This window comes from Rutilus rutilus, assembly GCF_951802725.1.
Source record: "Rutilus rutilus genome assembly, chromosome: 12".
Taxonomy (NCBI): domain Eukaryota; kingdom Metazoa; phylum Chordata; class Actinopteri; order Cypriniformes; family Leuciscidae; genus Rutilus; species Rutilus rutilus.
In genome coordinates this window covers 41,306,540-41,319,294 of record NC_140217.1, presented here as the reverse complement: position 1 = coordinate 41,319,294, position 12,755 = coordinate 41,306,540, and the positions used below count along the sequence as shown (strand labels likewise).

General features: G+C 40.4%; 1 protein-coding gene across 1 annotated transcript; it reads right to left on the bottom strand.

Annotated features, from left to right (window-relative positions):
* On the bottom strand, positions 1-12,444 carry nufip1 (nuclear FMR1 interacting protein 1). The gene is made up of 10 exons (XM_084426634.1): positions 12,114-12,444; positions 7,068-7,126; positions 6,886-6,987; positions 6,741-6,803; positions 5,924-6,000; positions 4,938-5,030; positions 4,762-4,847; positions 3,501-3,629; positions 2,430-2,971; positions 1-1,201 (listed from the first exon to the last, which is right to left on the bottom strand). The coding sequence occupies exons 1-10, from the start codon at positions 12,325-12,327 to the stop codon at positions 923-925; spliced, it is 1,644 nt and encodes a 547-aa protein (XP_084282760.1). The 5' UTR covers positions 12,328-12,444; the 3' UTR covers positions 1-922.
* Positions 12,445-12,755: the final 311 nt, after the last annotated feature.

The following is a 12,755-nucleotide window of genomic DNA, read 5'->3' as shown; positions in this document are numbered from 1 at the left end:
TCCAAGCACTTCCTTTATTGACCTGCTTTACAGTGCAGAAAACTACTGGAAATGTTACACAGATCAAATTCATTTGTATTGTTGTCTTTTCTTTTGAAAGAACAAACGTATGATTAGTAAATAAAAATAAAAAAATAATCTATGGAAGTTTGTTTCTGACATACTTTTTTTTTTTTAAAAGGTCATTGCAACTTTTTCCTCGCAATTCAGATAAAGTGTCATAATTGTGAAAAAAAGGTTAAAGATATTATGAATGGAGTTACGAAAAAAAAAAAAAAGTCAGAATATCCAGTTTTTATCTCACAACTCGTGACTCATAATTCAGATATTTTTTAAGTCAGAACTGTGAGCTATAAACTCTCAGCTGCAAGTTTCAAAGATGGAATTGGTAGTTAAAGAGCTGCAGTTGCAAAACAAATTGTGAGAAAAAAAGTTGCGATTGCGAGAAAAATTCTGAATTGTGGAGATAAAAAGTTTATATCTTGCAATTCCATGTTTATGACTCGCAATTCTGACATATAAACCCAGAATTGAGTTATAATGTCAATTCGTAACTTTTTTCACTGCAATCGTCAGTTATCATCTCACAATTTAGACTTTATAACTCGCAGTTCTGAGATTGTATCTCATAATTTAAAAAAAAAGTCAGAATTACGAGTTTATATCTTACAATGAATATTCTTCTCTCAGTTCTGACTCGATTCTTAAAAAAAAAAAATCTGAATTGTGAGCTATTTTTTATTCCGTTGCGGAAACAAGCTTCCATAGGGATCAGCTTCGGATTGTCTTTGACTGAATCTGAGCAGATTCATCTCAAGCTTCAAGCACTTCAGTGTCTTTCCCCATCGATCACGTGTTCGTCACATGACCTGGTGAGATTGGCGTGTTCTGATCCCAGTGTGTGTGTGTTGAGTCTGGATCATCACGTCTGCTCTGGATCATCACACACCAAACCCTGAGCGAACAGTTGCTGGAACACACTCGCTCTGACCGGACTCTCATCCACACATCCCAGGGTTTCTGAGCGGAGTCCTCCTCCATCTCCAGTGACGTCATCTGACGCGTCACCGAGGGTATCGCTCACACACACTTTGATTTCATGGCGGTTTTTCCCAGCCAGACCGAAGAACCCGTTGCGGACGACGTAGCGAACACACTGCAGAACGACGTTCCTCTCGTGACGGATGTCAGGAGCCAGAAGCTGCGCGACAAACACAGGCATTCAGAAGATTAACGTCAGAAACCAGACAGAAAAACTCTAATGTGGTTTAAAACACACCTCATCCTTCCTTCGGGTCATCCTGACCCAGAAAATATTTGTGAATTAAAAAAAGAAATTGAGTGTTCATCAGAGGAACTTTTGTCGCACTTGAACCACGAATACACACACAAAAAAATGTAATGGATTCGAGGAGTTTTGTGGTTAAAATCGAAAAAAGTAACAAATCTTTCCCTCTCAGGTTAATCTGACCCCATTAGGAATGAAGGGAATGTGAGGAATGCTTCAGTACACCTTCAGAAAAACCTAAAACTGCTCAAAATTCTAACTAAAAATGCTAAAACTTTACCAAAAAAATTTATTTTATAATGTCGTCTACATGTGTATCTGATGCACACTGAAGAGCAACTGGCTTTAGGACCCAGAGGAACAGCTCATTTACTCCATATAGAGATATAACCATAGATATCATATATAAACGCTAGATGTCTTATGGCGCAGTCACTTCCGGCATCACCGTTCGGCCATCTTGTCACAGTGCTCTGTGCATTAAGGTGAATGATCAGCATGCACACAAATCCTCATATCTCGCTGAAATATTGACGGATTTACAAACGGTTTGGTTTCTTACAAACGTTATTAACGTGGCTATAATTCCGAATGCTTGAACATGTATGTTATAATTTTTCATATGTATGCAGTGTATGAATGTAGTCTCATAACTACATCTCTGACGTTTATAACAAACCAAACCGTTTGAAAATCGGTAGAAAATTGAGCAAGTTATGGTTATTTTAAAGTATTTGCACCATTAAACAGTGAGCGAGCGCACTGTCGCAAGATGGCCGCCACGTGCGGACGTCGACCTACATTGGCCAGCAGCGCGCACGAGACATCTAGCCTTTATATATGATATCTATGGATATAAGGCCATCTAGAGTCATCAAATATCATCTTATATTATTATTTCTCCACAAGAGGTCGGCAGAGACACTCAATGTAAGATATTTAGAGCTGAATTAAAAGAGTTATGCATGAAATTGTGAGTTATTTTGAATTTAAGAATGTGAGGAATGTGCTTAAATTACTATTTATTTAATAATTATTGATCAAATCTAGTCATTTAAAGGTAAATAAATAAATAAAAATTGTATGGCTTCGGGTCACTATTTTTTTTGCGAATCTGGATTAAAGTGTGTGTGTCACTCACCATCTCCAGAAGTGTCGCTCGCTGTCGCTGTGGTTCAGCAGAGGTACCTCGACCTCTTCCTCTTCCTCTGCCTCTTCCTCTGCCTCTCCCTCTGCCGGCTGGTGCATAATGGGATTGCTGTGGGGCACGATGGGATTGCTGTGGGGAACGATGGGATTGCTGTGGGGAACGATGGGATTGCTGTGGGGCATGATGGGATTGCTGTGGGGCACGATGGGATTGCTGTGGGGCATGATGGGATTGCTGTGGGGAACGATGGGATTGCTGTGGGGAACGATGGGATTGCTGTGGGGCATAATGGGATTGCTGTGGGGCACGATGGGATTGCTGTGGGGAACGATGGGATTGCTGTGGGGCATGATGGGATTGCTGTGGGGCACGATGGGATTGCTGTGGGGCATGATGGGATTGCTGTGGGGCATGATGGGATTGCTGTGGTCTGTCTGTGTGTTTCTCTGTGTTCCTCTGGACAGGAAGCGCATCATCAGCCAGTAACGTCTTGTTCTCCTGTACAGCCAGAGCCGCTCTCATCACAGCAGCGTCTGAGAGTCACACAACACAAGAGTTCAGATGTCTGATGACGGGCAGCACTAGGAAAATACAACAACACTGGAAAACATCACATTTTTAGCTGTTTGTGACTGTAAAAGGTCTGTAAAGTTTCAAAGTGCAGATTAATCGTTTTTGTCTCCTAAAAGAAGTGATTCTGAGCTGAAACGAGTCGTCAGTAATTCAGTCTCTGCGTAGGTTTGTACCTAATTTGCATAATGCCAGCCTGTGGCTGAGCAGCGTCTCTTAGCCCCGCCCTCAAACACTGTAGTGTATCTGAGACCGGGAGAGTTTGGTTCGTGTTGTTCATGTGGAGAAGACGCTGTTTTCTGAGATTGATACGGTAAAACCCACGCCATCGTTACTGTTCGTATCACTGTGATCAAGAGCTGAGATTCAGATATGATAATGAGCGTTTGCTTTCTGACCAATCACAGCAGAGCAGCTCTCAGAGAGGCGGGGCTTAGAGAGACTGAAGCGTTTTATAATTAGTTAACTACTGTAGATGAACCGATGTTATACCGTCTGGTTCTCCGTCGCTGTCACTGCTGGTCATGGCGTCCCCGTAGCTGGACATCAGTGACCCGAGGGCAGAGGTCACGCACCGGGGGGCGATGGTGAGTCCCGTCTGCGGCTCGTCCTTATCCGACTCTGAAAGAACAAGACGGTTGATTATCCTGAGCGAAACCAAGCAGAACCTTCCAGTCTCTCCCCGCGATAAGATGATTGACAGGTCAGTTTACTGTGATGAGATGATTGACAGGTCAGTTTACTGTGATGAGATGAGATGATTGACAGGTCAGTTTACTGTGATGAGATGATTGACAGGTCAGTTTACTGTGATGAGATGATTGACAGGTCAGTTTACTGTGATGAGATGATTGACAGGTCAGTCTACTGTGATGAGATGATTGACAGGTCAGTTTACTGTGATGAGATGATTGACAGGTCAGTTTACTGTGATGAGATGATTGACAGGTCAGTCTACTGTGATGAGATGATTGACAGGTCAGTCTACTGTGATGAGATGATTGACAGGTCAGTTTACTGTGATGAGATGATTGACAGGTCAGTTTACTGTGATGAGATGATTGACAGGTCAGTTTACTGTGATGAGATGATTGACAGGTCAGTTTACTGTGACAGAGCAACTGTTAAACACGCAACTGTATGATGTGATAGTGTTTCCTAAAGCTCGTCTACTCTTCTGATACACACTCAAACGCATCTACTTATTCTTCACAAAAAGATGACTTTCAGGGCGTAGTTTAAGCTTTGATTAAACTGCAGTTCATCCACTGGCCACTAGAGACCGGCTGCAGAAGAGACTCAATCCCATAGACCCGCATGTTAAAATGGCCAACTTTACAGCAGAAAAACTGGAGCAAAAAGTGGCTTTGGTCTATATCGCTAATGTTGCCCTTCATGACGACTGTGAAACTGAAACACATTATATTAAACCTTAAAGTTCTGCATAATTAAGGGCGTGGCCACTTGAGTGACAGGTGGATTGCCCCTGCTGTCACTACTAGCGTTTGTCTGCTAACGTTTGTCTGCTAATGTTAGCGTCACGTCACCTCAGCTAATCCGCCTCGCTGCACATTTTCGTTTATCCGGGAGTGACGCTGCCAAGATGGCGACGGCCAGCTCCGCCCACTTTAGGCTTCAAAAACGCTCTTCAGAAACACTACGGGTGACGTCACGCACACTATGCACATGTTATTTTACAGTCTATGGTGTCAACAACACATGAGGAGATGAGTGAATCTCTGATGTTTCTGACCGGGCTCACTGTCGGCTAGCACTGCTAGCGGGTCTCGCTCCTGCGTCGGCCGCTTCTGACTCGATCCGCCACGGCTCCTCATGCGCCTGCACACACATCACGTGTCAATCACTCAGATCATCTGTCAATCACACAGATCATGTGTCAATCACTCGCAGCGACGGTCAGGAACGCACCCGAACTGCGGCGTCTCCAGCACGTCTCCTCGCTGCTCCTTCACCTCCACCAGCTTCTGCTTCTTCTCCAGGTTCCTCAGCGTCGGATAGTGTCTGCGCACATGAGGAGTGTTTAATCCAGCAGCATACGCAGTCATGCTAATCGTGCTAGCAACACGCTAACAACGTGTTATATTCATGGGTGTAATAAACATATGGCAGGACTTTTGCTTTCTGACCCCTGGAATTTACACCTCTTCAAGCGTATGTTAGCAACATGCAAAATCATGTTAACAAGGTGCTAAATCATGCTAGCAAGGTGTTAAATCATGCTAACAACATGTTAAATCAAGTGAGCAATGTGCTTAATCATGCTAACAACATGCTTAATACGGATAACATGCTAAATCATAACAGTAACATGGTAAATAATGTTAACAATGCGCTAAAACATGCTAGCAACATGTTAGCAATGTGCTAATTCGTGTTAGAAACGTGCTAACAACATACAAAAATACCATATTCATCCGTTTTTCAGAAAGTATTGGCTTCAAAACATCCAAACTTTTAAACTTTCTCAAGCCAACTTCAAAGTTTCTTTTTATCTAGTTACAGTTTCCAGACATTTGCCACCGTCACCTTAGTATGGAATCTTGTTTCCACCACGAAATAAAAGATAATTGTGACTTTCTCACACAATTCTGACTTTTTTTGGTTGCAATTCAATTCTAAAATCTGAATTACAAGAAACAGTTACAATTGCAATGGCAAGTTATTAAGTCAGAAATCAGAGATAAAAAGTCGCAATTACCGTTTTTATTTGAGTTTATATCACACAACTCTAAGAAAAAAACATATGAATTGGTCATTAACTCGCAAATATAAAGTCAGAATGGCAAGTTCATATCTAAGAAACAACCTGTTATTCCCCTGTTTATAACTGAAGCTGCTTTGAGACGATCAGAGTTATAAATAAAGCTGATTGTGACTGTAAACGTGTGTCTCACCGGCGTCTCTCTTCTCTCCACTTGGCGATGTCCTCTGCCGAGTCCAGGCGGATCCGCTTGGCTCCCGGCGCATGATTCTGCCGGAGAACATCAGCGTCAGCGCTCAGGTCTAAACATTTAAGACCCAGAACTACACTAGTGTCCACACCGACACACGCTATCATTCTGCTTATCATCAGGTTTGTCCTCTTTCTCTTTAAATGTTTGAGCTCTTTAAAGCAGGATGGACTCTGATTGGCTGTCAATGTTTGTTTTTTTAGGGCTGGGCAACGATTAATCGCATCCAAAATAAAAGTTTGTGTTTACATAATATGTGTGTGTACTGGGTTTAATTATTTTGTAGCCTACATATTATATATATATATATATATATATATATATATATAATATATATATATATATTATATATACACATACATATACACACACATGCATACATTTAAGAAAAATGGGTTATTTATATATAAAATATATATATATATATATATATATATATATATATATATATATATATATATATATAATATAAATTATGTATAAATATATATACAGTATATACATGCACATGTATCTTAAATATATACATGCATGTGTGTGTTTATATATGCAAAATAATTATACACAGTACACGCACATATTATGTAAACACACACTTATTTTGGATGTGATTAATCGTTGCCCAGCTCTAGTATTTATCATACATCAGCTGGAAAGTAATTGTAACAATATGGTTATAGTTGCTCTAACTGTATTCTCTTAAGAGTTAGAGTGATTATTAAAACGTTATGGTTATAGTTTGCTCTGGACGGACGCTTACGTTTCTCCAGTGGATCTTCACCAGCTTCTCATGAGCAGTGAAGCGACAGTCTTTAACAGAGCACTGCAAACAGAAGATCACAGCATAAACCACTGCGGTACACACACACACACACACACACACACACACACACGATGCTGATTACCTTCACGTGCTGAGAGATGTGCTCATCATATTTGCCTTGCGTTTTGAAGCCTCGATCACACGTGTCACAGAAATGACTGAACTCCGGCTCTTTCTGCTGCTTCTGCTCAAAGAAACGAGCAAAACAGTCATATCTGACTGGACATAAGCACTAATACTATATTAAAATCATATTTTTATTACCTTTTTACCCCTCTGGTGCTGCCCTGAACCCCACCAGACACCTCGCTGATGATAAGGACCTGATGGACAGTGCATGAGGTCAAACCGAACATATGAGAAACATTATATCTGGGTATTTTGACTCAGACCCACAAACCAAAATATCTGTTTTGTTATTCATTTAATTTATTATTTAAATAAGAAAGTTATAAGGACTGTTGGGATTTGCTCTGCCTTTGATTTCTTCATGCGAACATTATTATGTGATGTAATGGTCCTCTCTCTCTTTTTTACTCTTTCTTTTGTATTTATTTTTATTTCTCTTTTTTGCTGTTGTCGCCTTTATTATTGTTGTGGATGATATTATGTGATGTATGCTTATTCTTTTGTGTGTTCACGTTCTCTGCAATAAAAAAAAAATTAAAAAGAGAAGAAAAAAAGAAGGTCAAACCGAGACCTGATGGGGAACTAGGCCTAAGCGTTTCATACGAACAGCTCTATCAATAGCGCACTAGACACACGTCCAAACTCACTAAACCGGGTAAATGACACTAACTAAACTGTTAACCGGGTATACAGTGATCCTCCTTACAGAAGGTACTGTGAACGCGTTACCGACACTGTAATACTCTATCATCTGAACGCGTTACCGACACTTTAATACTCTATCATCTGAACCTCTATCATCTGAACGCGTTACCGACACTTTAATACTCTATCATCTGAACGCGTTACCGACACTGTAATACTCTATCATCTGAACGCGTTACCGACACTGTAATACTCTATCATCTGAACGCGTTACCGACACTGTAATACTCTATCATCTGAACGCGTTACCGACACTTTAATACTATATCATCTGAACGCGTTACCGACTCTTTAACACTATCATCTGAACGCGTTACCGACACTTTAATACTATATCATCTGAACGCGTTACCGACACTGTAATACTATATCATCTGAACGCGTTACCGACACTTTAATACTCTATCATCTGAACGCGTTACCGACACTTTAATACTATATCATCTGAACGCGTTACCGACACTTTAATACTCTATCATCTGAACGCGTTACCGACACTGTAATACTATATCATCTGAACGCGTTACCGACACTGTAATACTATATCATCTGAACGCGTTACCGACACTGTAATACTATATCATCTGAACGCGTTACCGACACTGTAATACTATATCATCTGAACGCGTTACCAACACTTTAATACTCTCTGAACGCGTTACCGACACTTTAATACTATATCATCTGAACGCGTTACCTTTAATACTCTCTGAACGTGTTACCGACACTTTAATACTATATCATCTGAACGCGTTACCTTTAATACTCTCTGAACGCGTTACCGACACTGTAATACTCTATCATCTGAACGCGTTACCGACACTGTAATACTCTATCATCTGAACCTCTATCATCTGAACGCGTTACCGACACTTTAATACTCTATCATCTGAACGCGTTACCGACACTGTAATACTCTATCATCTGAACGCGTTACCGACACTGTAATACTCTATCATCTGAACGCGTTACCGACACTGTAATACTCTATCATCTGAACGCGTTACCGACACTGTAATACTCTATCATCTGAACGCGTTACCGACACTTTAATACTATATCATCTGAACGCGTTACCGACTCTTTAACACTATCATCTGAACGCGTTACCGACACTTTAATACTCTATCATCTGAACGCGTTACCGACACTTTAATACTATATCATCTGAACGCGTTACCGACACTTTAATACTATATCATCTGAACGCGTTACCGACACTTTAATACTATATCATCTGAACGCGTTACCGACACTGTAATACTCTATCATCTGAATGCGTTACCGACACTTTAATACTATATCATCTGAACGCGTTACCGACACTGTAATACTCTATCATCTGAACGCGTTACCGACACTTTAATACTATATCATCTGAACGCGTTACCGACACTGTAATACTATATCATCTGAACGCGTTACCGACACTTTAATACTCTATCATCTGAACGCGTTACCGACACTTTAATACTATATCATCTGAACGCGTTACCGACACTTTAATACTCTATCATCTGAACGCGTTACCTTTAATACTCTCTGAACGCGTTACCGACACTTTAATACTATATCATCTGAACGCGTTACCTTTAATACTCTCTGAACGTGTTACCGACACTTTAATACTATATCATCTGAACGCGTTACCTTTAATACTCTCTGAACGCGTTACCGACACTTTAATACTATATCATCTGAACGCGTTACCTTTAATACTCTCTGAACGCGTTACCTTTAATACTATATCATCTGAACGCGTTACCGACACTTTAATACTATATCATCTGAACGCGTTACCGACACTTTAATACTCTATCATCTGAACGCGTTACCGACACTTTAATACTATATCATCTGAACGCGTTACCGACACTTTAATACTATATCATCTGAACGCGTTACCGACACTTTAATACTCTATCTGAACGCGTTACCGACACTTTAATACTCTATCTGAATGCGTTACCGACACTTTAATACTATATCATCTCAACGCATTACCGACACTTTAATACTCTATCTGAATGCGTTACCGACACTGTAATACTATATCATCTGAACGCGTTACCTTTAATACTCTCTGAACGCGTTACCGACACTTTAATAATATATCATCTGAACGCGTTACCGACACTTTAATACTATATCATCTGAACGCGTTACCGACACTTTAATACTATATCATCTGAACGCGTTACCTTTAATACTCTCTGAACGCGTTACCGACACTGTAGGCCTAATACTCTATCATCTGAACTCGTTACCGACACTTTAATACTCTACCTGAACGCGTTACCGACACTTTAATACTATATCATCTGAACGCGTTACCGACACTTTAATACTCTATCATCTGAACGCGTTACCGACACTTTAATACTATATCATCTGAACGCGTTACCAACACTTTAATACTCTATCATCTGAACGCGTTACCGACACTTTAATACTATATCTGAACGCGTTACCGACACTTTAATACTATATCATCTGAACGTGTTACCTTTAATACTCTCTGAACGCGTTACCGACACTTTAATAATATATCATCTGAACGCGTTACCGACACTTTAATACTATATCATCTGAACGCGTTACCTTTAATACTCTCTGAACGCGTTACCGACACTTTAATACTCTATCATCTGAACGCGTTACCGACACTTTAATACTCTATCATCTGAACGCTTTACCGACACTTTAATACTATATCATCTGAACGCGTTACCGACACTTTAATACTATATCATCTGAACGCGTTACCAACACTTTAATACTCTATCATCTGAACGCGTTACCGACACTTTAATACTCTATCTGAACGCGTTACCGACACTTTAATACTCTATCTGAATGCGTTACCGACACTTTAATACTATATCATCTCAACGCATTACCGACACTTTAATACTCTATCTGAATGCGTTACCGACACTGTAATACTATATCATCTGAACGCGTTACCTTTAATACTCTCTGAACGCGTTACCGACACTTTAATAATATATCATCTGAACGCGTTACCGACACTTTAATACTATATCATCTGAACGCGTTACCGACACTTTAATACTCTATCATCTGAACGCGTTACCGACACTTTAATACTCTATCATCTGAACGCGTTACCGACACTTTAATACTATATCATCTGAACGCGTTACCGACACTTTAATACTATATCATCTGAACGCGTTACCTTTAATACTCTCTGAACGCGTTACCGACACTGTAGGCCTAATACTCTATCAACTGAACTCGTTACCGACACTTTAATACTCTACCTGAACGCGTTACCGACACTTTAATACTATATCATCTGAACGCGTTACCGACACTTTAATACTCTATCATCTGAACGCGTTACCGACACTTTAATACTATATCATCTGAACGCGTTACCAACACTTTAATACTCTATCATCTGAACGCGTTACCGACACTTTAATACTATATCTGAACGCGTTACCGACACTTTAATACTATATCTGAACGCGTTACCGACACTTTAATACTATATCATCTGAACGTGTTACCTTTAATACTCTCTGAACGCGTTACCGACACTTTAATAATATATCATCTGAACGCGTTACCGACACTTTAATACTATATCATCTGAACGCGTTACCTTTAATACTCTCTGAACGCGTTACCGACACTTTAATACTCTATCATCTGAACGCGTTACCGACACTTTAATACTCTATCATCTGAACGCTTTACCGACACTTTAATACTATATCATCTGAACGCGTTACCGACACTTTAATACTATATCATCTGAACGCGTTACCAACACTTTAATACTCTATCATCTAAACGCGTTACCGACACTTTAATACTATATCATCTGAACGTGTTACCTTTAATACTCTCTGAACGCGTTACCGACACTTTAATAATATATCATCTGAACGCGTTACCGACACTTTAATACTATATCATCTGAACGTGTTACCGACACTTTAATAATATATCATCTGAACGCGTTACCGACACTTTAATACTATATCATCTGAACGTGTTACCGACACTTTAATACTATATCATCTGAACGCGTTACCGACACTTTAATAATATATCATCTGAACGCGTTACCGACACTTTAATACTATATCATCTGAACGCGTTACCAACACTTTAATACTCTATCATCTAAACGCGTTACCGACACTTTAATACTATATCATCTGAACGTGTTACCTTTAATACTCTCTGAACGCGTTACCGACACTTTAATACTATATCATCTGAACGCGTTACCGACACTTTAATACTATATCATCTGAACGCGTTACCGACACTGTAATACTCTATCATCTGAACGCGTTACCGACACTTTAATACTATATCATCTGAACGCGTTACCGACACTGTAATACTCTATCATCTGAACGCGTTACCGACACTGTAATACTATATCATCTGAACGCGTTAACGACACTTTAATACTCTAACTGAATGCGTTACCTCTGTACTGCTGCTGTCCGTGACCGCGCGGCTGCTGGTTCCACTGCCCGGGGCTCGGGCTCCAGGGTCCGGCGGGCTCGGGTTGAGTCCAGCTCCAGCTCCAGTCTCTGCTCGCCTCGAACCGGCGGCCGGTCCACGGATCCCCCGGTGAAACTGAAGCCTCTGATGCTCCGCTGAAGCTCGGCGGCGGGTACCGCTCCTGTTCAGCCGTCATGACCTGCTCCTGCTCGAGTGTTTTAGATCGGCTTCTCCGTTATACAGTCACATAAACACAAACATGTGCTGCAGAAACATGCTGTGTCCTGCACACGTGCGCGTTCACTTTAACGTCACTTCCTGACGCATCAAGCGCGTGCTGACGCTAGAGGGCGCTGTACGTCACACAAACACAGCTTCAAACCATAGACTGTAAAAAATGCTTCAAACATAACCATTTAGTCTTTTCTTGCCAAATTTTGCATTCACAAATGTACATTTTCACAGAAAAATCCTTCTTTTTTATTTTTAAGAAAGAATTTGATATAACTCCTTGAAGAAATCTAACCACTCTACTGGCATGAAAGACTCTGTGATGGTGTCAATACTACGGAGACCCTAAAGGGACCTTTACAAAAAGAAAAATATACAGACTTTCACGTGCTC

Excerpts from the sequence above, each read along its gene's own strand:
- nufip1 (XM_084426634.1), bottom strand. The coding sequence starts at position 12,327 with ATGACGGCTGAACAGGAGCGGTACCCGCCGCCGAGCTTCAGCGGAGCA. Across the intron at positions 6,804-6,885 it reads ACATCTCTCAGCACGTGAAG|TGCTCTGTTAAAGACTGTCG; the intron begins GTAATCAGCATC and ends TTCTGTTTGCAG. Across the intron at positions 1,202-2,429 it reads GAGCGACACTTCTGGAGATG|CTTCTGGCTCCTGACATCCG; the intron begins GTGAGTGACACA and ends TTTGTCGCGCAG.